Source organism: Mizuhopecten yessoensis, unplaced genomic scaffold, assembly GCF_002113885.1.
Source record: "Mizuhopecten yessoensis strain PY_sf001 unplaced genomic scaffold, ASM211388v2 scaffold11037, whole genome shotgun sequence".
In the NCBI taxonomy this organism is placed as follows: domain Eukaryota; kingdom Metazoa; phylum Mollusca; class Bivalvia; order Pectinida; family Pectinidae; genus Mizuhopecten; species Mizuhopecten yessoensis.
Window position 1 is genome coordinate 743,317 of NW_018408847.1, and position 26,170 is coordinate 769,486.

The 26,170-nt window shown below is 35.1% G+C and overlaps 3 protein-coding genes across 4 annotated transcripts in view; 1 reads left to right on the forward strand and 2 right to left on the reverse strand.

The window, feature by feature from the left end:
- The window catches only part of LOC110464826, a 500,325-nt gene extending 499,012 nt beyond the window's left edge, over nucleotides 1-1,313 (reverse strand). For both annotated transcript variants that reach the window (XM_021520273.1, XM_021520271.1), the window contains exon 1: nucleotides 1,128-1,313. In XM_021520273.1, coding sequence (XP_021375948.1) covers nucleotides 1,128-1,200 — 73 coding nt within the window. In that variant the 5' untranslated portion in view covers nucleotides 1,201-1,313. The remainder of the gene's footprint in view (nucleotides 1-1,127) is intronic.
- A 173-nt stretch (nucleotides 1,314-1,486) lies between these two features.
- Nucleotides 1,487-6,355, forward strand: LOC110464848 (ubiquitin-60S ribosomal protein L40). The gene is made up of 5 exons (XM_021520294.1): nucleotides 1,487-1,578; nucleotides 3,212-3,332; nucleotides 4,478-4,564; nucleotides 5,696-5,798; nucleotides 6,206-6,355. The coding sequence occupies exons 2-5, from the start codon at nucleotides 3,230-3,232 to the stop codon at nucleotides 6,297-6,299; spliced, it is 387 nt and encodes a 128-aa protein (XP_021375969.1). The 5' UTR covers nucleotides 1,487-1,578; nucleotides 3,212-3,229; the 3' UTR covers nucleotides 6,300-6,355.
- A 12,149-nt stretch (nucleotides 6,356-18,504) lies between these two features.
- On the reverse strand, nucleotides 18,505-24,434 carry LOC110464847. Its single transcript, XM_021520293.1, has 4 exons — nucleotides 24,403-24,434; nucleotides 23,310-23,431; nucleotides 22,511-22,718; nucleotides 18,505-19,307 (listed from the first exon to the last, which is right to left on the reverse strand). Exons 2-4 carry the CDS (start codon nucleotides 23,421-23,423, stop codon nucleotides 19,252-19,254), a joined length of 378 nt encoding a protein of 125 aa, XP_021375968.1. The 5' UTR covers nucleotides 23,424-23,431; nucleotides 24,403-24,434; the 3' UTR covers nucleotides 18,505-19,251.
- Nucleotides 24,435-26,170: the final 1,736 nt, after the last annotated feature.

Consider the following 26,170-nt stretch of genomic DNA (forward strand, 5'->3'; position numbering starts at 1 on the left):
TCAAAAATTCTGAAGGTTAAAATGGCACCAACTTCCTGAATTTCTTTAATGCTGCATTTCATGTTAATTAAGTCATTGATTAAAACCAATACCTCCCACCCAAAAAGCTGGTTACTGTTACTGTATATTAAACTCTTAAATTGCTGATAACATATTATAGCATTCAACTTGGTGAGTTAGTTAAATTATACCATAATTAAGCAATCAAAACCATTACCGCCAAAAAGTGTAGTGTAGCCTGTTTAACTATATACAAGGTGAACATGACTACATTTCTTTTTCCATAGTATCTTAAACTATATATTGTATTCCAATTTAGTCATTTTAAGAAATAATCAAAATGGCAGTATATATATTCAGTATTATTCACCACTCCAATGTTTAATTGGGAGCTACATGTAAGCATTAATATAATTGTCTGGATTCTACTGAACGTGTGTGCAATAATCTTGTCTCAAGTACTGTGGGAGTGGATTCCAGGCTGTGGAATAGTTTGAACAGATTGCTGCTATCGGAGTATTGGAGACATCACACTTGAGCAGAACAGTGATAGTAGGCCTGCATCTGTGTGTAGATATAGCCAGGATTACTGTACCTTTACCTAAGCAGGTCCTATTCTATATCTAGTACTTTTAAAACAATTAAAAAAAGCGCAATATTTTTATAGACACTGCTAATTGTCATTTTCTTTTATTTGCACTAGTGCTGCTGTTGAAATATTAATTAGGCACAGTTTCGTGCCCGCGCGATCATAAAAGCTGCCGGTACCCTAAGGTACATTGGCGGATGTAATTAGGCCAAATTGGTACAATAAAAAAATTAGCGCATTGCCGGTAATCCAGCATCGGCAATAAAATGTATACCCGGGGCGTTTAACGATACGGGAAAAATATACCCCATAGAGTGCGCCTGTTTGATACCTAATATTTATATGATGTAAGCTAAATACACATTAAATGATATCTACCGCTTGTGACACCGGCAGAAAAGGGACAAGAAAATAAATTATCCATTTTTTGACAGTGACATTTGCGCGCCGGTCCGTTATTGGATTATGATCATAACACTTGTTTACATTGCACATGGAATTTGACAGCACACACATGGAAAATAAATTTGACACTTACCAAGTCCAGGCGGCCGGCCAAATGAAGAAAACAGTAAAATCACAAGAAAATAACATATTGGTCCAAAAATCATGGCATCCGTTTCCAATTTGGATTAATTATATCCATACGACACTGAGAACATTTGATGTATACGTCCAAAACAACGAGACAATAGACGAATATACAGCTTGAAACACCGCTGGATGTTCAATATCCATTGCAGTGACTGCAAGGTGCGCGCTAGTATTTGATCTTAATTGTCCAATCATCGGCTTTGTAACATTCAGCCTCAGATACAAAGAACCAATCACATTGTCATTTACTGTTACATGACCTTTGGTCTATTTACATGTGATTTAGGGTCAATCATGGGTTATGCGTGGAAAATTCATTGATAAAGCTGCCATCTAGCGGGGATACCGGTAACGAAAAGTCACATGGCTCGTCTCGTTTCGTCCTTTCTGTGAAGGTAAGATGGCGGCCCCCATGCGCTTGAAAATTCAGGATGAAATTTAGCGATTTCTTCTCATTTCAGTCGATTAATAGTAGTAGTATTATTGTATACGCATATCTAAGTACGCCATGAAGTAATTCTAATCGATAAAGACCAGCAGTATACGTGTTTTTTCATAGAATGTCGAGTTTAGATTTTCGCTAATTCATGCACCTCGTGTCGTGGTGATACTCGGAAACATACCGGAGAAAAAATCGTTCACGATGTGTTCTATGTCAGTATGAATACAATATAAACAATTAAGAAGGGCTTTTTGCTTATTTCTAGCTTATTTTCTAAATTGATTAGTATATATTTGAGTGATCATGAAGCCAGAATGTACAGTAGATCGTGAAAGTATCCAGAGTGACGTCACGGCAGTATGTTAGATGTGTATTCACTTCTACTTCTCGTGTGAGAAGTGAATACACATGGGTTTCTTCAGTCTGAAGTAGGGACCAATGTTAATGTCTATGTTCCTACATGTTGATTTGAATAAGTACCTACTTAGAATTACCATGATCGTTAGATATGAAGAATTTCTTGTATTGATAGACACGATGCAGCAACAGAAAAAAACATTTAAGTATTTTTTTATAATTTTTATGGTTCGAATAGAAAACAAGCCGATTGTTTTTGTTATATTACAGCATCAAAGGAAACATCCAATCAAATATCACAACATAATTTCATTGTTACATCGGGCTCTGGTTAAAGGATACAATGTAATATACGTCCACTCCAGTGATACTTTAGTAGTACTAATATTAATACCCGGCCTCCTCTGCCTCGGCCGGCGCAATATATAAAAAAAAATCTCTTGTCGTCAGAAAGCTGCGTTATCACAGCTTATACTTTAGTAATTAGACATCAGGCATACCAACAGGGAAAATCCATGAATTTGAGAGAAGTGGGTCATTTTCAACAATTTTTTAGTCAATATCAAAATAAACAGGGGTTGTTCTATGTAAAATTAAAAGAAAATTGAAACTAGGAAGAGTCAATATCAGTTTTGATGGGTCGATGACCCTCTCCAGGATTATCCCTGTACTAATAATTACCTTTCGTCTATAGCTGATCTATTCACCACATGAAGTTATCATTTAAAACAGCTGGATTTGAAAATTTCATTTTTCCCCCCTGTGAATAGTTTTGCTGATTATAATCAACTCTTGCAAACCATTGTTGGGTAGGGGTACTGGTAGATGGGAATAGACCAAATCGTTTGCTATTTTTTAGGTTTACAATATTAAAATGGATTTCAACCAACTTGTTAAGTTCTGTAATGCATGTTTGAAGATTTCCATTGACACTTGATTTCAGTAACTAAGCAAATATATTTGTGAACACATATTTCAAATATCTGTTTTTTTTTACATGTTTTCAAACAGGTTCTCTTTAGTTCAGAGTGTAAACCCTGACGTGTATTTTATGGGGAAATCTTGGATATATAAATTTGCTGTTTAAAATGGTCTTAGAATAACTTCTACATTGTATAAAAAATATCAATTGGCAGGTACCCTTACTGCACATGACATAGTTCCTCTTAAATTTATCCAAAGTTGATATCGTCACTGTATCGAAATTCATTGTAAATCCTTTATTTCAGATCTGACATAAAGCCAGGATGCAGATCTTCGTGAAGACCCTAACGGGTAAAACCATCACCCTCGAGGTCGAGCCCTCCGACTCGATTGAGAATGTCAAGGCCAAGATTCAGGACAAGGAAGGTGTGTTATAGATATCAGGTTAACCAACAAGCTTGGACCTTGTGATGAATAGGGTCCAGGGAATTAGTCGGAGATGGTAGGGGGTAGTATCATTCTATGCCATGCATGTTGTACATGACATTTGGAAATGTCTCCCTTTAAAGATATTGTATCAAAATTTAATAATTCTTTGTTTGCCAAAGTTTATTTTACAGTGTATATATTGCATGCATCCTTTAATTATTTTACTATTATTTTAATGTTTGGGGGGGGGGGGGGGGGGGGGGGTACTATTCCCCATTTGAATTGGACATTTGCAAAAATAACTTCCAAACAAAAAATTATAAATATAGATAAGAAATTGTTCATTATGGTTGCCATGTCCATCCATGCCAGTGGGGTGAATGTTTAAATAGTAGGGCTGTCAAAATATATCGGAAAACAGGTATGATGCAATACACAGGTATATATATCGTACCACAGTACAGAGATGAAATATTGCTGTATTGCAATATTTTTTCAAAAGCTTATTTTTATGTATCTCATTCTGCTTGGTGTTTTCACTTTCCAAATTACTACAAATTCTAACAGATGTGCCAATAAGCATAAAACAGCCTTTTTAATGGTGTTGGGAATTAGTTCAAGTTTTGTAATCGATGGTTGGTTTGACAAAAATCTTAAATATATGTGATCCATATTATATATGATTAAGTTTGATAACATTCTGACAACTTGTAAAATTGAGCACATGTTTTCTCTGACAATATATCGGGATACGTATCGCAATATATTCATTCGGTATTGCAGTATGTTGTGATACACTCTTGACATATTGCGACACCCCTATTATTATAAAATAGGGTCACCTTATTGTGTACATTATGTGAGAAAAGACCGTGTTAAACTGACCAGTGAACTCCTGGACTTCACCTACTTTGAAATTTGTCTCCACCATGTTACTTGAGACTTGTGCAGATTTCTCATTTACAATGTAGTGGGATTCGTCAAAATACATCCCACAAAATATCTGTTGACATTGATATAATGCAGTGTTACAAAAACATTAATCCAGGAATCTTATCAAAGCATGAAAGATAACCAAGGATGTTTGTTGCGTAGGAAAGTCTCAAAGTTCGTGAAGAATCAAACGACTGTTTATTTTTCAGGCATTCCCCCAGATCAGCAGAGGTTGATCTTTGCCGGTAAACAGTTGGAGGATGGCCGCACCCTGTCCGACTACAACATCCAGAAGGGTAAGTGCCACCAGCTGTGTTTGGAAATCATTTGATGTCTCTTTTTTGGCTGCAATTTCAGACGAATTGACAGAAAGAATTTAAGTGCGTTGGTAATGGTCACACAAGACATCCACCAGAGATTTTTCCCCATTACCAAATGAACAGATTCAAGAAATCTTCAATAACCACACTGTACCTCATTTTGCCCTGTTCTAGGAATTGCTAAAGGGATTTGTAAAACCCTTTAGTTTTTTTTGGCCCAATAAAGCCTTACAAATAAAAACAAAGAGTATGTAGGTTAACATTTTCGTTCTAATTCTGCTTGTCTAAAAGTAGCAAAAAAAAGATATATAAGAGTAGGCACTCTAAAACTACATTAGGTAGGGAAACCATGTGGCTTTTACGTTAGACAGGTGCCTATGGATTATTCAGCTGAAGGTCACCTGGTGGTAACAAATTAATTGGTATTTATTTGAGTATCTTTACCTTCCTGTTCAGTCAAAACTGAGACAGTTGTCTTGGACTACTGCCACAATGGCCTGTACAAAGCTTTCTAGTCCCATAGGACTGTTCCCAAACCACCAGAAGTCTGGTCAACCTTCACGTGCACAATGTAGTGTTATTCAGGCACTAAAAAATACAAACATATAGTATATGTAGTGTTGATTAATAATTTATAATTGACCAAAGGTGGCAGCTTTGCTGGTTTTAAAAATGTGTGAAATTGTTTTTACAAGTTCTTTCATGTCAAGTTGGAGTTTCAGATACTTCATATACAGTATACAGGTAGAAGGGAAGCAACTCCCAACAAATTAAAATGGGTACAAAAACAAGTATATTTGCAACTTGCTTAGATTATCATTACTTTCGCTTGGTAAACTTTTTTCACCAGGTAAATCGAACCTGGTCTAAGATAAACAGTTTTCAACAATCACTTTCTTTCCAGAATATTTGCTGTAAACCTTTGTATAAACTCGAGATTAAAGTGTCTATCTTGCAAGTTTGTATCTCAATTTTAAACCAATGCAGTGGAAGACAGGATATTGGGTCCCTGTACATTTTGTAACGGGTAACATGTGTATTTTTTGCCTGTAACTTACAGCTAACAAAACTGTTTTCTCTTAATTCCACATAACTATTGTTTTACAGAGTCCACCCTCCATTTGGTGCTCCGTTTGAGGGGAGGAATCATTGAGCCCAGTTTGAGGATCCTGGCCTCCAAGTACAACTGTGACAAGATGATCTGCCGCAAGTAAGTACAGACTAATGTGATCATGGACAACCCTGCTGTCTGTCACCGAATCTTCACTCGGCCCTGGTTATAGCATTTCAGTGCCTCTTACTTCAGTGACCCTTGTAGATATTTTTTTTATTAAATATCCTTTGGAAACAAAAAATAATGTCTGCTTTATATTCTTTAAGGAACAATTTTTCTGAGGCTATGTTTAAATATAGCTTTCTGTTTTCAACATTTTCTGAAGATATGTTAAAATACAGCTTTCTGTTTTCAACATTTTCTGAAGATATGTTAAAATATAGTTTTCTGTTTTCGACATATACCAAGATCCTAATCAGTGTGATTTCTGAAAGGCTGCTTGCCAAGCACTGGTTTATGGTCATGCTGTTTATCTGTTACTTTATCGATTATCTTTATTGTAGATGTTACGCTCGTCTGCATCCCAGGGCCACCAACTGCCGTAAGAGGAAGTGTGGTCACACCAACAACATCCGCCCCAAGAAGAAGCTGAAGTAGAAGACCAGATGTCAGAGTTTTGGTGTAAAGTTGAAGAATAAAACTTCACAACACTTTATGGTTTTTGTCTCCTGAATTTTCATAACACAGGATGCTGTATACCAGCAGGAAACTTTGGCACAATCAGATACTTGCCCTTCGCTAGAAAAACATGTATTCACACGCTTTATAATAACATTTGCTGTCATGATAAGTCTTCATATGAATTTAGAAGTTTTGAGGATGTTAAATCCCTGACAAAGATAATCATCCAAAAAAGTGCTTAATTAGGTAATTTAGTTTTCAAAAGCCTTCTCATCCTTATATTATCTTGTACAGTTTGTCACCATCTTCAGTCTGAAACGTCGATGGGGCAAAGTGATCATTATCAGTAAAAGTAGTATGACCCTCTGGAGCCAATTTATTAAAAGGGTTAAGATATGTAGTTAATTCTCCTAAAGCCCACTCCAGAATGGCTGTACATGTAATAAAGGGGAAGAATGCTGTAATGTTCAAGTTGTGTGTCCCTGAGGACTAAATGTGAATTTAGGGCATTTTTGCTTCAAACCCTTATATTAATTACTCCTCCTAAAAGGTTTCACAGATTGTAACCCTATTTAGATAAAAACATCACCGGGACAAGGTGTTGATGTGTTGTTACAATGTAGTTGGTGCCTACCCTTACACATGTTGGAGGATTATTGAGTGTAAAGCTGTACTTTAAAAGGATCAAGGTTTGTTTTAATCGTTTACCCCCATGAAGGACGAGAAATTACATACAAAGAGAAGTAACTTGTACAAAACAAACCGTGTTTTGCTCATAGATGATAGATTTCTTGACTTTGGCCGCAAACCAGTCGGACCACAGTTGTTCGTTTATTAAATAAGGTCGGACCTAGTAGTCTGATGCTGCTTTCAGGCGAGCCTTGACAAAGCCTTGCAAGGGCTTCATAAACACTTTCAGGTCCGCCAGGATTTACACCCGAACTTGTAACATTTATAAACGGTCAAACCGGTTGTTCCGCTTAAACGAAAAGGCCCTTGGTAAAATTGACAAAGTTCAAAAAAGATTATAATTTTGAAGGGGACAAATAGAGAGGCACACATAAAACTTGACGAGAAGTAGAAATACACTGTCATAAAGCTGATAATACTTGTATAAAGTGCTTTACAGCTACCCGCCTTTGGCCTTACCCTGTCCCATTTATGTTCACAGGTTCTATGTAATACAATATCTGTAACAAAACAGGTAATGATGTTGAAGGGTATTTCGTTGCCATAAGTACATTCAGCAAGGACTGGGCGGCCGTTTCATGAACATATGACGCCCTTGTAAATGGAACTGACTGTAGAAGGTGTTGGGTCACAATTTCACTTCCACTGCAAGTTCCCCTGTAAACATTTCCATAAGAAATTGCGTTTATAGGGCTAGGCAAGCTATTGGATCAGCATCATTTTGTAATTCCTCTTCCAACCTTGATTAATTTGAGACAACCGCTAGAAACAATCATTTTAGATTGATCAAGGAATCTCGTTTTCACTGACGACACAAACACTTCAAAATCGAAAATATAAGGGAACATCTGTAAGTCAATAATGATGAAAAAAATAGAATGAAAACCTAAGGATTGAGTGGGATTCTTTTCAATGTCCATGCGGTATGAACGCAAACTGGTCATGTGGTAGGTATGTAACCGATTTGCGTTCATACCAACATGAAATTGGGGAAAAAAAGTGCCGTTTAATCCTGAAAGAAAACATTTGCCCCTTACTCAACTAAATTATATGATCGACGTGATATAACTCTCTTTTCCCTGACAGTAACACACTGGCCCTCCCCGGCATATACATTTTACATGTCACCATTGAATCTATGATCAATAAGTATTCTGTAACGTGACCGTGATCTACACATCTGTAAACTAGTAAGACTGGCTCCCTTTAGGGGACGGTTGTTAACCTGACATAATCGCATGGAACTGACGAGGGATATAGGGACACGCCTACGCTTCGTTCAATTTTATTTTTTTCAACCGGTTCAAGACCTATTGTTTTTGTTTGACGTCGTTTCATTGTATGTTGGTGTTTTTATGTGTTGACGCTGTGTTACTTTTAACTTTTTACATTTCAGTACAAATGCATAAGACAAGATATAAGCAAATTGACGATCACCTGGAAATACACACCCTCAACATGTATAGCATAGATAAATCTGTCAGTCACGTGGAAATACACACCCTCAACATGTATATCATAGATAAATCTGTCGGTAATGTATGAGTTAACCTAAAGCAAACCACAACTATCTACTAAAACCGCCAGCATCCGTCTCCTTCTCAGAAGAGAATTAAGAGGAGGGTTGCGTGTTCATTATAAAAAAAAAAAATTCAAAAATTCTCTTGACTATTAAACAAATGCAGCAATACTCCGACATTTTTATTTATTTATTTATTTTGTTGTTCAGAAAATTGATTAAATGATGTGTGGTTTGAAAAATAATTTAATAATTTAACTGTATAACCGACAGCCGACAATCAGTACGTATCCGGAAGTTCTAACATAGGGTACCTGGTGCCGATTTTATTAGTAGTATTTTTAAAGTTATCAACAGCGGAAACGTGTGCAAAGCCAATGAAAAACCAGCCTCTTCTTCGAAGAACAAGTTGATACATGACTTCTTCCAAGCAGCTGTAGGTTCACATAAAACAACATCCTCTTGCGACATTAACTTAGGCATTGACGAGTCTAAAACGGCTATTAGACAGTATTAGTATTAGGGACTAGTAATGCCGGACCGACCGAACACAGTTCTGATCAGTCTCACTGTTATCGGGAACACAAGCGAGGCCGATATTCGTCTTAGTAAAGTGAAGATGGATATCGATATCGTGTCAAAAAGATGGGGGAAAGCTCACGAGTTCAAATTCCATACACGGCAACAGTTTTTTCCGGAATGGGTGTATTTTTGTGTATTTTTTTTTTTCACCAATTAAAGGTCTTCCGAATACCAATAGTAGATTGATTTGTTACTAGCATTATTGTTATAGGTTTTAGGGCGGATATATGCGCGTATAGGATCCATCTGAGTTTTACATTCACTTCGCCTGCAAATGTAATATGAAAAAGGCAAAGCCTCAAAAGTCAGAAAAAAGTCACGTACATGTAGCTTTTGCTAATCTGTGACATTATATAGGCCTGCCCTTTTCAGAGTAGTCCTAGGCCTATCTTCAGTAGGGCTACTGGATATGTATGTATACATATATCTAAACATCGATATAGGAGCTACCGTCAGCTTAAGTTCTGAGAAATGTTGATGATATAAAAAGAGTTTGGGGACAACAGCAAAAAATCTGAAATTAATCTGTTCGGATTGCCGTTGAAATGACGAGTTAACTTGACATGGTTTCCTGGTAGAAATATTAGTAATTGGATAACGTCATTATTCAACTAGTGCATGGGACAGTGGCTCGGTTTATTAGTAAATCTCATTTGGCAATTTTCACATTTTATATACATTCACGCAGTTCACACATTACTCTAATCTAAGCGCTGTTTATTGCTGGTTAATTAGTCTCGGGTCTCACTTCACTCATGGTCGAGAAATAAACAGACAAAGCGTCCAGTTACATGTCTGCCCGTAGTTATCACACACTGGTCCTTCATTGACTTGTTTATAGTATTAACTTACAGCTTAATTAAGTTGATGATGACTCATTTATCAATTTTCGGCATATTCTTCGTTTGTACAATATGAAATGATGCTGCTGACGTCATTTCACCAGAAGTTGCAATGAAATAGAAAATAAATTTGGCCGTACACGGTATGAGGAGACCCAGGAATGATCAGTTGACGAAAAATACACAGGTGCTGGAATCGATTTACCTCTCACCGCTAATAAAAATAAAAAATAAAAAAATATCGAGATTGAAATGGGGAATATCATTTGAAATGAGTAAAGTTGAATTTAATTTGTGTTCATCAAAATATGGTCCCAAAATTGTTCTAATATATAATCATATAATTTTGTTAGCAATAGAAAAATATAATCTTCGTTATCCCATTCAGATGTTGGCCAAGTAGTAGATTTAGACAACATTTATGATGCACAAAGATAGATGACTGGTACAAAACACATGTTTCGGAGTTCTGTAAAGGCAGGTATGTATTTAGATCTGATTTATTGACCCTATAACATTGAATGAGTAGAAACATGTTTCCATAACTAGGTATATCCTTAAAACGGTGAAATATATAAGTTCCTGACCGTGCACGATAAGAAAATGTACATCGCAGGGAAAGCATTGACAAAGTTGAATTATAGTAAGATAGAAAGCTGACCATGATGAAATGCTTTAAATTTCCTGATGTGGTGCTTTATGGGATTTCTGTACTCCCATTTATGACTTCACCTTTTCCTCGTGTACCCTCCGGAATGTGAATTTAACAATACCATAATCCTTTGATTTGTTTGTTTGTGTTTTACGTCCTATTAACAGCTATGGTCATTTAAGGACGTGCCAGGTTTTGGTGAAGGAGGAAAGCCGGAGTTCCCGGGGGGAAAACCACCGATCTACGGTCAGTACCTGGCGACTGCCCAACGTAGGTCTCAAACCCGCGACCCAGTGGTGGAGGGCTAGTGGTAGCAGAATGGCAGACGCCTTAGCCACTTGTGTTCTCGTGTGCTGATGCTGTGGTACATTTGTTTTTCTTGTTTTCCTCTATTTACATTTTATATTTCACGTTTCGGTACAAATATACAATTACACGTGTTTACACACACCCTTACATGTATATTATAGAGAGAAAAAAGCATTACAACAATGTTTATTTTTTCCTAATTAAGCAAACTATAAGTAAATATCTATACCGCTGGCAACCGCTTCCCTCATGACTGAATATTTCTTTATTGTGTTTTCATAAAGAATTTTTTAAAGCTGATGATACCCATGATATTGATTTATTTAAAATAGTTTATTGAACCCAATATACCAATCTGTCATTGGGATGTCCTATCTTGACCAGTAACTTAACAGAGTTCCCTGGCTGAAATATTAGTTCTTGGATAATGCAATTATTTAGCAAGGCGGGTTTGGAAATCTAATTTGATAATTTCGAATTTCAAGAATTCCGCTGGGTAAAATACTAGCATAGCTGATGACATTTCATATTTACGTAACTTTCTGTACACTTATTTAATATCTAAGCTGGTTATCGCTGTTTAATCAGTTGCTACCAACGTGCCAGTCCTTAAATTACGACTTCATTGAGGTACCACTTCACTCATAGTCGAATATAGTGTCCTTGGTCGTAGCTACGACTTGTAGATCCACCTTTTTATCAGTATTGACTGGAAAGTTATGTTCAAGTCGTTTCACTTAATCAATCTACACAGCACCGTGTTTCTACAATATGAGCTGTTGCTGCTAATTCTCCGCTTTATTAAACAGTGCAGATATTCGAAAAGAATATCGTTCATGATATCATTTGCAATAAGTCAATAAGAAGTTATTTTTTAATACTAATTGTGACGTTTGGAATATGACAAAACAAGGAATAGACCATTAACATGTTTTATAAACAGTTTGAAGTGTGAGTAATAGTTTTAGCTTTGGTTGAAAAGGGAAACAGAAAAAGTATATACAAAGGGAGATAACTCGTACAAAACGTGTTTTCATGTATACCATATAGAAAAGGAGCCTGCACGTTTATATTAAATAAATGCATATTGCGTGGAAAGCGTTGACACCTTGACAAGAAATAAAATATAGTAAGACCTAAATTTTCAATTTTGACGACATTACAATATCCTTTTCATCAGCTTTCTATCTTAACATTTACCGTTTGGTCACCCCACAAGCTGCATGTATATACAAGTGTAAATCTTACAATAAAACGTTGTAGTAAAGCCTCGTTGTAGTAAAGCCTGTGAGTCGAGAATAGTTAAGACCGTCTCAAATACTGGCCATTGCAGCTTGTCAAAAGTGAGTTCTCAGATATGTTTGTTTATTTTCTACTGACAAACGTTTTAGCGAGAAGCAGATAATTGTAGCATTTATGATACACAAGGATGTTACCGGGTTTTCAATCTAGGGATGCAGCTATTTTTAAATACTTGGTTTGGAAGATGACAAATCGGACATCAGTCGAAGACGATTTTGAATTCATTTAACAAACAAACAAAAAGTTCAAAATTCAATTCAAACTGCTAAACGGGCCCGATATTGGTTATGGAACCACTGCTGACGTTGTGTTCAATTTTTTCACATTTTAATAAAAGGCGTATGACAAAATATATATACATATATACACGTATAAACATACTTGTACATGTATTTCATCGAAAGCATTTAATCACGGTGTTACTGTCACTTTTAACATAGGTACCTGGTTATACCGCCGGCATCCTGCACGCCTCATACATGTAGTTTATATAGGTGGTGATGTTAATGGCCTTCAGTCGTTCTTATTATAAAGAATTGATGTATTCCATAACTATGTGTAAAATACCGTACTTCGTAACCACATAGGAATTCATTCTGTTGTTGGAATGTCCTTGTCTAACCAGATAAACTTACAGGGTTCCATGGTAGAAATATAAGTTCTCGGAAAACGTAATTGGAAGAATTTCGCTCGGTAAAATACTCGACTGATTATTAACATTTTATGCATATAATGTATATGTTATTTCCTACACTATACCGATCCAAAACGATTATTGCTGGTAAATTGCCATCAGCATCCCAATACTTTAACGCATGAGTAAATAAGGGTCTCCTTTCACTCGCAGTCAAACTGTAATAAACAATGAGTCTAGGTACCATCTCTGGCTGTAGTGACCACTAGTTACCATCTCTGACCGCATTGACCACTAGTTACCATCTCTGGCTGAAGTGACTACTAGTTACCATCTCTGGCTGTAGTAACCACTAATTACCATCTCTGGCTGTAGTGACCAATAGTTACCATCTCTGGCTGTAGTGAACAGTAGTTACCATCTCTGACAGTAGTGACCACTAGTTACAATCTCTGGCTGTAGTGACCACTAGTTACAATCTCTGGCTGTAGTGACCACTAGTTACAATCTCTGGCTGTAGTGAACACTAGTTACCATATCTGACAGAAGCGACAACTAGTTACCATCTATGGCTGTAGTGACTACTAGTTACCATCTCTGGCTGTAGTGATCACTAGTTACCATCTCTGACCGCAGTGACCACTAGTTACCATCTCTGGCCGCAGTGACCACTAGTTACCATCTCTGGCCGTAGTGACCACTAGTTACCATCTCTGTCTCTAGTGACCACTAGTTACCATCTCTGACAGTAGTGACCCCTAGTTACCATCTCTGGCTGTAGTGATCACTAGTTACCATCTCTGGCTGTAGGGACCACTAGTTACCATCTCTGGCTGAAGTGCCTACTAGTTACCATCCCTGGCTGTAGTGACCACTAGTTACCATCTCTGCCTGTAGTGACTACTAGTTACCATCTCTGGCCGTAGTGACCACTAGTTACCATCTCTGCCTGTAGTGACTACTAGTTACCATCTCTGGCCGTAGTGACCACTAGTTACCATCTCTAGCTGTAGTGACTACTAGTTACCATCTCTGGCCGTAGTGACCACTAGTTACCATCTCTGTCTCTAGTGACCACTAGTTACCATCTCTGACTGCAGTGACCACTAGTTACCATCTCTGGCTGTAGTGACCACTAGTTACCATCTCTGGCTGTAGTGAACACTAGTTACCATCTCTGACAGTAGTGACCACTAGTTACCATCTCTGGCTGTAGTGACCACTAGTTACCATCCCTGGCTGTAGTGACCACTAGTTACCATCTCTAGCTGTAGTGACTACTAGTTACCATCTCTGACTGTAGTGAGCACTAGTTACCATCTCTGGCAGTAGTGTCCACTAGTTACCATCTCTGCCTGTAGTGACCACTAGTTACCATCTCTGGCTGTAGTAACCACTAATTACCATCTCTGGCTGTAGTGACCACTATTTACCATCTCTGACCGCAGTGATTTTCTTTATCGTTTTTCTTTTAAAAATATATATTTTTTCAACACAAACACACAATGAGAATATGTAAACAAATAAACAATCCCACGAATATACGCATTTTCACATGGATATTATAGTTAAACATTTCAATTTCAAAAGTATTTTATTGACAATACATATATAATACAAACATATAAGTTAACATTAAAGAAGATATTAGAACAGTATTGACAAAAGAATAAGACAACAGGCTTTGCCTATATCAGTCTTCTTCTAATTCCGGTAGATATGTACAATGCTTAAATATATAAAATGTTGTGATTCGTTTCCTCTCACACTCATGCACACCCACACCCACACCAGCTTATGTCTAATACTCGTTATTTAAGGGATAAAACTTGCCTGAATAACAATAATTATAACAATACATGAATATTCATTTGGAAATTTATCTAGCACGTATAAGTAACGAAACGTTTTGATGATTTAATATAAGAGTCAACATGTATAAGAATAGTTTTATTTAATTGGTTGGATGCATTACTAATACCATATACTAAACAGTGCAGATTTAAATATCCTACTAGATTATAAATAGTGGTAATATGATGCCTAATATTAGAATACAGAGGACATTGAAAGAAAAAATGTATTAGATCTTCCCTCTGTACACCACATACACAGGAAGCATCATCAATCAGATGGTCTTGTAACTTATCACAGTTAAGATCACTTTTAAAATTTCTTAGCTGACATAAAATTATGTTAAGTTTCCTCGGAACACAGTTAATAAAAGTTTCTGAGACGGATGTATCAAAGGTTTTTTTAAGTTTCTTTTTAAAAGATGAAATTGAGATGGAGTCTCGTACAGTGCTATCAAGTGCATTCCATTTTACCATTGTAGAAGGGAAGAAGCTATTCATATAAGTAGTAGTTCTTGTCTGTGGTATATTAAAGAATCTGTTATTTCTGAAGGTATAGTTATTATTTACATTTAGAAATGGTTGAATGATATTATCGAGATAAGTTGGAGTGTAATTATTAAGAATCTTATACATTAATGTTAGTTTATGATTTTGTCTTCGTGTGTGTAATGTTTCAAGTTGTGTTTCAGTATACAGAATATGATGAGATGTACCTCGTCTGAGGCCAGTAATTAAACGCATAGCTTCTAGTTGAACTGATTCTAAAAGATCTGATTCCGATTTGGTACAATTATCCCATACTATATCAGAATATTCTAGCACAGGTCTTATATAAGAGACATATAATGTTTTTAATGTATTCCTATCAACTGTAGTTTTTAAAATTCTAAGAATACTTAGTCTAGAGTTCGCTTTCTTATAAATATTTGAAATGTGATCTGACCATGTCCCTTTACTGTTAAATGTTAGTCCTAAGTGAGTATGGTGTTCATGTTGTGCAATTGGAGTATTGTTAAATAGCAGTTGAGGATGATTGTTAATGTGTCTACGAGAGAAGTTAATAGCTACAGTCTTATTCGGATTGAATAGGATCTGCCATCGCTTTGACCATTCAGAGATTGAGTCAAGATCATCATTAAGCATGTTAGTAGGTGTTGTAAGGTCATTGTTATTATTTACTATTACATAGAGAGAGGTATCATCTGCAAAGAGTTTTATATGAGAAGTTACATTATTAGTAATATCATTAATAAAAAGAAGAAAGAGGAAGGGACCAAGGACAGATCCTTGAGGAACCCCTGCAGACATAGGTTTGGTACTAGATTTATAACCTTCAAAGATAACCCTTTGTTTTCTGTCAGATAAGTAAGCTTTAAACCAATTATATAATTTACCTTTAATACCATATGTTTTTAGTTTATATAATAGGCCCAAATGCCATACTCGATCAAATGCTTTACTTATGTCACAGAAAACAAAACGCAAATCTTTACCTTGGTCTAAATTGCCACTTATAGTATTATAGATATCAGATAGTTGGTTAGTAGTGGAGTCTTTGGGTTGAAATCCTGACTGATGTACACTTAGCATATTGTGACTTGAAATATAATTAAACGTATATTTAAAAATATTTTTTTCTAACATTTTGATAAAAATAGATGTAATAGCAATAGGTCTATAATTATTGAGATCACTGATATCTCCTTTACCTTTATAGAGAGCAGTAACATTAGCCGTTTTTAGTACATCAGGTATTACTCCGATAGATAAAGTTCTATTAAATAATAGTTTGAGTGGGTATACTAAAGAAGCAGAAATGTTCTTTACAATCATAGGTAAAATACCATCAGGACCAGCTGGTTTGTTTTAATTAAAAATGTCAAATTGGTCCGTTATATCTTGTTCAGTAATGTTAATGTCAGAAAGTTCAAATGGACATAAGGGAGGTAAATCAGGTAGGTTAGTGTCAGATATATCAGAGGCAATGGTGGTAAAGAAGTTATTTAGTGCCTCAGCTTTATCTTGTGGATGGATTAATATTTTATTGTTAGATTTTAGAGGATAAGAATTAGTGCTAGTGTTATTCATTTTTCCTATAGATTTTGCTATCTGCCACCATTTTCTTGGATGCACTGTTTTGTCGGCAAGACAATTTTGAAGTTTCTTAAAGTAATTTTCTTTGGATTGCCGAATAATTTGTATAGTGTCATTGCGACAAGTTCTAAATTTTGCCCAATCTTGTTCCCTATTTTTATTTTTAGCTCTTTTATGTAATCTATTCTTATATCTTAATTTACGCCGAATTTCACCAGTCATCCAAGGTTTATCATCAGGATGGACAGTAATTGTTTTGTGAGGTATATGAGAGTTAGTAGCAGAGGTTATTTTGTTTATTATAGTAGAATATAGTTCATTAATGCTAGTAGTGTTATTAACTATGGAATCCCAATCATTACTAAGTAGTTCATTATTAATAGCATCCCAATTAGCTTCATTGAACTTATATATAGGTTTCTTGAATGGTTTATTTTTTAGTGTCTTAAAACAAATGTTAGCAAGGATGGGGCAGTGATCACTACAGAGAGGGGAAAGTACATTTGTTGAGGTAAAAATGTTTACATTATTAGTAATAAATACATCAATTAAGGTAGCAGTAGTGTTTGTAATGCGTGTTGGTGATTGTATTAAGTTTTTTAAGTGATATTTAGTAATTAATCTTGCAAGATGTGAATTAGGTTTCATTGTGATAAAGTCAATATTTATGTCACCAGTGATAATGATATTAAGATTAGTATTAGAAAGATTATCTAAAATGTTATCAAGTTTATTCCAGTAATCTACTTTTGTATTAGGAGGTCTATAAAGACAGCAGAGAAGTTTATAGTTAAACATGCTACCAATGTTTTATTTTCAACTAGAGCTTACTACAAGTAGATATCTAGCTTGCATCCCGCTCTCTCATAAATACATATTTCATTAGCATGCATTCATTTATGATGATTTTCATAATATTCAGTCGTGAAGGACTGATTTATTTAAAATAGACACTTTATCTTTCACCCAATGTTCCACCAATCTGTCACAAGATCGTGCCCTGGTAGGGAATCAGCAGAAGGCTTGGGAAGGCGGAGGGGTGTTGAAAACAAATGGTAGCGTAAAATACTTGCCTTGCTGTTGACATTTTATGTTTAGAAACATTCTACACATTAATGTTCGCTGTTTATCGCTGGTTTATTAGTTGCCAACAACATGCCAGTCCTTAAATCATAACTAAATTAAGGTCTCGCTTCACTCGTTGTTAAATAGACCAATATATAAAGCGTCCAATTACCAAATAGGTTTCCTTAATTCACTTATTTAAAGTTTTGTGCATGGCGACTCACCAAACAAATTTCCATCATATTATTTTTTACATTGGGAGATGCTGATTTTATTTGATTAGAAGGTACATGGAATTGAAAATAAATATTTAAACGGGGACCACTAAACTAGAAAATTCCCAATACAGGATCCTAAATTTTTGTGAATATTTCAACCACTTACATTTTATCAGTGATATGTCGATATAAATACTTGAAGGTTGTTTTGTGGCTGATTCCACATAACCTTTCCTATATACGAGACGCCCTGTACAGCATGAGAGGCGGAGGCCCGAGGGCTAATATGGGTCGAGGGTTCGTTGACGGTTGGATATGGTAATTACTACTTATTGTGATATTTTGATCACATACAGAAAACGTAAAGCTTGTTACCAGTAACGTAGGAATTATTATCAATAACACATGAAACATATACAATTTATTATTGTGTTTTATTGTTCATTTCAAGTCCAAACAGTCAAAACGATTTGGAAGTAGAATGGAATTGGTGCTTGCAAGATAGATACGCATCAGGCCGAAATACTGAATAGACACAGCTTATCTTTCGCAAACAATCAAAGACAAGTTGATGCTTAAAGATTCTGTCATTGTAATTGAAGTGATGTCTTCAAAGCGATCACACTTATCAGTATTTCCCTATCACTGCGCCGTCTGCCGGTGAATATGACGACCGACCACTATTTAGTTTGAGCTGCAGTGAGATAATAATTATCTGAGTGTTTTGATAATATTGCCCCTCATTACAAATGTAACATGGTATACTAACAATGTTGCAAATATATCCTACTAAAAAGAAAATGGGCAAATAGTTATCAAGGCATGATCTTAAAGGATGCCCAATGTTACTTCCCTCAAACTACGTCACTAACTAGCACGTGAAAACGGTGACATTTCCCAACACAAAACAAAGGTTTTGTTTTTGAAAAATGCAAGAAATAGAAACCTCTTCTTTTTCTAGTTGTACGCCATATATATTTTATATCTTTTGGTTTAATGGCCAGCTATCAAATATCTTATATATATTCATAAAAGAATATCGAGATACGGTGTCTTTTCTGAGAATCAGTTATTCCTGGGATAGTCATCAATGCTAGTAATTACAATCCGTGCTTTTTTTTCCTTTGTGACGTCATAGATACATGACGTCACTACTTGTGTAACGTCACTTCAGTGCGTTGCCCCACGTGTCCGATATTATCATTAGCGCTACAGCAGCTTCTGAAATCAGAGGAAACAGAAACGAATATCTTATTTAATTTATAGACAATTAATCATCGTCAAATCGAGTTCAACCGAAGTGCCGATATTCTTTTTTTTATAATTAGTCAGTTAAATGCACTTCATAATCTTCGGAAATAAAAATCAGCCAATCAGAAAAGAGTTATAATGAGCAAAGTAAGCAAAATCATGTAACTGTTCTGTTTCACTGTGTCTTGAAAAAGGAGCGGATCGCTCCGAAAATTACTTCTTTGCCCCATACAGTTACAATATATATACATAACATGACATAACACAAACATTATATAAAGACACACACACTCATTCATTATCATACAAATACCAATACAATTATCAGAAAGGAAAGGTAGGATTGTTGAAAATGTGTATTACATTTTGAATTTCTAAGCTAGCTGTCAGTGTGAACGTAATCAATATTTGCATTTACTCAATATAACAATTATATTTATAAATTGATAAGTTACTTATGGTAAATCAGTCGTAATTTCAAGTTTGGGTGTTTCAAAAAAAGCTTTGCCATTTGGCCCATTCTGAAACTTTAGTGTATTTTTCAGGGCGATAATGCAGAGTTCGTTCTTGTGGCACCTTGATTTGTAGATATATTGTTTTATTGTAAAGATGATCATATTATCCACTTTTCTGTTTATTCCATTCTGACGATATGTACCAAAAAGAACAGATTTCTTATTAAATTAAATTCAAATGGAATGAACAGTGAATTCAACAAATTTTCTAAGTTTACAAGTAAAATCTGAACTTTTTCACAGTTCCATAGCGTATGCTCTATCGTTTCAATTTCTGTTTTACAAATGTTACAATAAGGACTGTCTACTAACCCAACTTTAAATATGTACGAATTTGTTATTAGAATATGGTGATTAATCCTAAATTGGAACCATTGCAATTTTGTATTTTTTGTTACAGAAAATGGGAGTTTAAAAATCATTTTCCAATCACCTTCATCAAATTCAAATTGTTCATCCCATTTTTTTGTTCCACTTGCAATTATATCATTTTTACTAAGCACATTATAAAAAATCTTTTGCACCTTTCTGTTTTTTAGCAAATATTTGTAATTTTCTTGGAATAAAAGGATAGTCTATTTTTGGATGGGTCAAGTTACACCGACTGCAAAGCTCCTTTATAGCTGTAACAATTCCGTGATATTGTAAGAAATTTGCTATAACACCATATATTTCTCTTAATAAAAAAAACCTGAAGGAGTTGTTGTTATCCTTTTTTAAGTCATTAACTACTACAACTCCCTTCCTATACCAATCCTTATAAAACACTATTATAATCTATTTTGATTTTTTCGTTACACCATATAGGCATGTCAGAGATCTGTTTTGAATCTGTATATTTTTCCTCAAGAATAGTAAGATTTTTCCATGCAAGAAAGACATCTTTCCAGAAAAGATTTTTACAGTTATTATGACAAAAGGAAATATAGTCTGATCCACAGTTTACGAGAAGGTTTTTATCAATAGTTGAATTAAAAATAATTAGCCATGTTCCTGTTGTTGAGAGTAATCTTCTAATCCAAGCTAGTTTTAATGAGTCTATATATGATTTAATATGAATCATTTTGAGACCACCATCAGAAAAGATTTTAATAATAACATCTCTTTTAATTTTTTCAATCTTACTATTCCAGAGGAAGTTATATATTTCTGTATTTATCTTTTTGACCAGTGTATTATCAGGATTTGGTAAAGTGATAAATAAGTGATTAAATTGAGAAATTAGGATAGACTTTATTATATCTATTCTCCGTATTGGTTTAAGAATTCTCCTACTCCAAGTCTTCTTAAAAGCTTTAAGTTTTACTAGTTTTTTTATCAAATTTATTTTTGGAATACGATGTAGATCAACATGAAAATCAATGCCCAGAAGTGTAAACCTTGTGTGCCCCCACTGTAAATTCCATTCATTAGCCATAACCTCAGCACTATTTTTTTTACTCCCTATCCAAACTACTTCGGTTTTTCCCAAATTCATTTTTAATGCGGATATTTTTTCAAAGTATTTTAATTCTTTTATAGATTCTCTTAGTGATGTTTCTGATCCGTCCAGAATTAAAGATGGGTCGTCTGCATATTGTTCAGCTTCAAGTACTTTTCAGCCTTTGATATTCTTGTTATTTCTTATTTTGATTACCAAAATTTCCGAACAGAGTATAAAAATATAAGGTGATATCGGAACACCTTGTCGACAACCCCCTTTTATATCAAAGAATTTTGACAGATTCTCCCCCTGATTAATTGCCGAATTAGAGTTTTTTTGAAAAGTTTTTACCCATTTTTTGATACTATGTCCAAAATTAAAGAAATCCAATACTTTATCAATAAATTTCCAGGATACAGAATCAAAAGCTTTTTCAAAATCTATCATGAGTAACATCCCTGGTATATTATTTTCCTCTGTAAATTACATTATATCATATATTAACCTGGTGTTTTCCCCAATGTATCGCCCAGAAATGAAACCTGTTTGATCTGTATTAATAAGTTTATCTAAGACTGATTTTAATCTCCCTGCTATTGTTCCAGAAGCTATTTTATATACTATATTTAAAGTAATTATGCCCTCTTTTTGAGTTACAGATAGTTCACCATTTTCATAACTATTGTTACTAGATCTTACTACAAAAATACCTAACTGTTTCCAAAAGCCCTTAAAAAATTCGACTGTGAATCCATCTGAGCCAGGACGTTTATTATTTTTCATATTATAAAGAGTTTTTGATGCCTCAGTTATAGAGATAGGACCTTCTAAGTTTTCAGATTCTGTAACATTTAACTTTGGAATATCAATATTTTCAAATAGATTGTCTAAGTTAACATCCTCTATAGTATCATCATCAATATACAAATTTTTATAAAAAAAAAAAAAGTTCATAATGTCTACTTGATCAGAAATTAAAGTGTCATTGTCTTTTCAAACAAGAAAATTGATAAAATTGAATGCATCAAGAAAATCGATAACATTGATTACACCAAGAAAATTGATAATATTGAATGCATCAAGAACATTGATAACATTGAATACATCAAGAACATTGATAACATTGAATGCATTAAGAAAATTGATAACTTTGTATCTAACAAGAAAATTGATAACATTGAATGCATCAAGAACATTGATAACATTGTATCCATTCTGTCAGCTTCTGTTCTTACCTAAATAGTTCAGTTTGTCATCTTTATTAAAGTCTCCCATTTCTATCATTTTCTGTGACACCTCGGCGGCTTCCTGATCGGAAAATCCAATACTATTTTTGAAAAATAAAAAGGTTTCGTGTTCTGTCAATTGACCACTACCATCCACGTCTCCAAATTCCAACATCATCTCCGCCATGTCGGACGCGTGGCTTCGTTTCACAAGTTTCTGAAGTTAATAAATATAAGCATTTAGATCTCATATATGAATTATCTGAGCAGGTCTGGTTACCGGACACAGAAACAGTTTCACTGTTCAATGCCTACTTGATTCCTGAGCACAATGATTGATCCGACTTCACGTAAATCATATACTGTATTTCGAAATTGGATTTCTGTCTATTTCACTTTGCACGAGCCTTTAAAACCGAAAGATTGAGTCATGTTATTTGTAGTTTGTCAAGCTGATTTACAGAAAATGATCAATACCTCTAAGTTTGCTTACATACCTTTCGATGAAACTCTGAACCAAACACAAGTTATATCGTATCTTTTCTGTCTGCTATTTAGAAAATATATATACCCCCTAACCCCCACCACCACCCACCACCACCCCCTACCCCCTCCCGCCCCCACAATAATCCCGTTACATTATTTATACCTTTTATATGTTTCTAATTATTAGTCTCTATTTTTAACGTTTGAGTAGGTACACAGGAAATAAATGAAAAACGATCCTAACAAATCTTACATCATATCAGTATCAAAACGGAACATATAACCTCATCAAAATGGCGGGCTTAATTATTATAAGTTTTACCTTGGCATGCCTGCTCGACACTGTTCCGGTCCGCTGTGGTATTGTGGGAAGACTTAGGCACGTGCAGATAATTGCCGAAAAGAATATCACGCGGTCAGTTGCAACAAACTTCATCTTGTTCTCTGTAAGACAATTAAACAGGCAGTAAGTACACGTCGGGTGTATATTTAACAAGCACGTGTCTGACAAATGTAAGATAAGATTGTCATAAATACGAATATATAAAAAAAATCAGACGACCATATGTCAAACATGATTCAAAACTTAAGTTAAATGTATGGTGGCATATTTCTGCCATCGACTTGCGACTTGCGAGTTACCTATGTCGCTTATTTATGCAAAGCAAAACGAGCAGTATACAAGTCCTTCCCTGAGCAATTATCACGTGACCAAACCTTATTATCATAAGCTAATAGAACACCACGTGATGCACGTTTTGTTTTGCATAAATGAGTGGCAAATCGATGTCACATCTGAGCATAAACATGATAAAAGCCAAGTTTCCTGCTTTCATAAAATGCATTAAAGGAGTTTCTAGTCTATCAGATGAAAATGATATGAAATGTATGAAGTGTAATACTTCAGTGCCCTTAAACAAACATCGCACCTGTTGTTTGGAGAGATCGATAAACAAGAAGTGAACGTGCTGTGAAAAGAATCACTAGGACTGAAGCTTCAAATAAGTGTAAAACATACGTCAAATATTGACGCAAAACACTGCTCAAAAATGTAACGGATATGTCTTTCATAAGAATAGTCCAAGGAAGAGAAGGGATTGTGATTGTCACATTACGAACTAATGTATGTCTATGAAATACTTATAAGCTCAGCACGGTAATCGTACTGATAACTATTGATAAAAACATATTTAAAACATAAGGATCATTTAACATGATGCGCATCCTCGATATCCAGAGGTTACGTTCACTTTCGCTCTCTACACCTCTGGAATATGTCAAAGCAAAATTGAAGGCACGAAGATAGCTGTTTGATTGGTCTCAGGTAAAAAAACCTGACCAATCGCTAGGCTGATACCTGTCCTTTGTAGATTACAAAGAAGATACGCCCGACTTCAAAGCCTGTCAATTTTTACCGTTACGTGAACGCGAGATTCTTTTGATGTATATCAAAGGATCGAACTAGTCTTCTTGTCTCATCAACAAGGTGGCGTACACTGAGCCTTCATTTTTGCTATGACATATTCCAGGGTTACAGAGAGCGAAAGTGAGCGTAACCCCTGGATATCGAGGATGCATGATGCGGTTCCGTCATCGAAACATCTGGGCGTTTTTTGTCAACCCGTCAATAACACAGCCCAACCCTGACTTTCATTACATTCCTTTACATATATAACCCACAGGCTCGACAATGCGGAGGAGTGGGCACATGGCTCCTGTCATCACCGCTCCTTTGTCGAACCTATTTGGTCTAAGTCGCACTAAGGAATGCATTGTTTTACTGTGTGTACTATAAACGTACCGACTAGGTGTACGAGATGACCGAGAGTTGTGTGCGTTTTCTTGTTAAACAATTAACGCATTACGCAGTTCGTAGAACAAGTTACGATACTATATGATTTACCCTACTTCTGTCAATGGTGTGAAGAGTAAAGTCAATTTTCATTTTCGAATTTATTTCGTAATACAAATTAACACATTTAACTAAACAGAAATTGTCATACGAGCCCTGGGTCGAGTTGGTCAAAAGGTTATGAGATTAATGAAGAGTTATTGCCTATTATTAAAATTCTAATATTGGGCAATATATGAAGATTCTGCTGTCTTCAAACATTCAATACATATGTAAATATACTTAATCATTGTTTTACGTTAACCTGTCGTTACGGTGTAACGAGGTTTCTGGAACGACGAGATTTGTGTACTAATTAAGTTAAAAAAAATCATATTTTGAATACTTTTCCGGATAACTGACGTTCGGTCTAAAGATGTCTGATTAAACGAGGTTCCACTGTAGCCATATTAACACCTGTTGTCATGATCCACCATGTGGTCAATTGTTTATCACCCGTCCATTTATCTAATGTCCAGTTAATCACTACTGCCCGGTAGGGATGCCATGATACACATACAAAAGTCAATATTCTAACTTCAGACGCTGATCATTCACGAATGATATATACACATATTGAATGCCGGAATGACAGAAAACCAGTAACTTCAATTTAACGCGGTACATATTGTTAAATGATTGAGGCGTGTGATGAAAAGGGAAGGGTGCGTAGGTGGGCAAAATATTTCCTCATATCATTTTCAGAGGGTAATAAACAAGCAAACAAAAACAGACATTCAAAGCCAAACCTCATAGCTTGTCAAATATCATTTTCATTAAAAAAAAGAGTCTAGGACAGAGGCTTCTACAATGGAGGTACTTGTTGACGGATATACCAATACTGTTCAGACTGAAAATATGAGGTTCATTCCTGTATTATTACTATTCATATATTTAGTCATTCGCATAAAAGTCAAACCCATTAATAATATTCTACCTCCTATTATTCTTTTTACTATTAACTATTGATATTCTATTATTATTATTTATTTATTTTATCTTTTTTTTTACGATTAATAACCTTATGAAAACTATTAAATTCTATTATAAACTGTATAACTTATATACAGTAAACCACCTACAATTTGTTAATCATTAGTAAAATGTTGTTCTCAATTCAGTATTTGCAATACATACCATATTTATGACAATGCTTCAATATGAATAATCTTGTTGTTCATTTACGCGAATATTGTATCCTTTAAGAAACGTGGTTTGCACAAGCCTTACACGGGTGCAACTGTTTTATACACTGCATTGATAACCTACAACGATCCCACGAACAGAATAAA

Excerpts from the sequence above, each read along its gene's own strand:
- LOC110464848 (XM_021520294.1), top strand. The coding sequence starts at position 3,230 with ATGCAGATCTTCGTGAAGACCCTAACGGGTAAAACCATCACCCTCGAG. Across the intron at positions 4,565-5,695 it reads CGACTACAACATCCAGAAGG|AGTCCACCCTCCATTTGGTG; the intron begins GTAAGTGCCACC and ends ATTGTTTTACAG. Across the intron at positions 5,799-6,205 it reads GACAAGATGATCTGCCGCAA|ATGTTACGCTCGTCTGCATC; the intron begins GTAAGTACAGAC and ends TCTTTATTGTAG.
- LOC110464847 (XM_021520293.1), bottom strand. The coding sequence starts at position 23,423 with ATGAAGTTTGTTGCAACTGACCGCGTGATATTCTTTTCGGCAATTATC. Across the intron at positions 22,719-23,309 it reads TGTCGAGCAGGCATGCCAAG|AAACTTGTGAAACGAAGCCA; the intron begins GTAAAACTTATA and ends TATTAACTTCAG. Across the intron at positions 19,308-22,510 it reads TGACAAACTGAACTATTTAG|AAGCTGCTGTAGCGCTAATG; the intron begins GTAAGAACAGAA and ends CTCTGATTTCAG.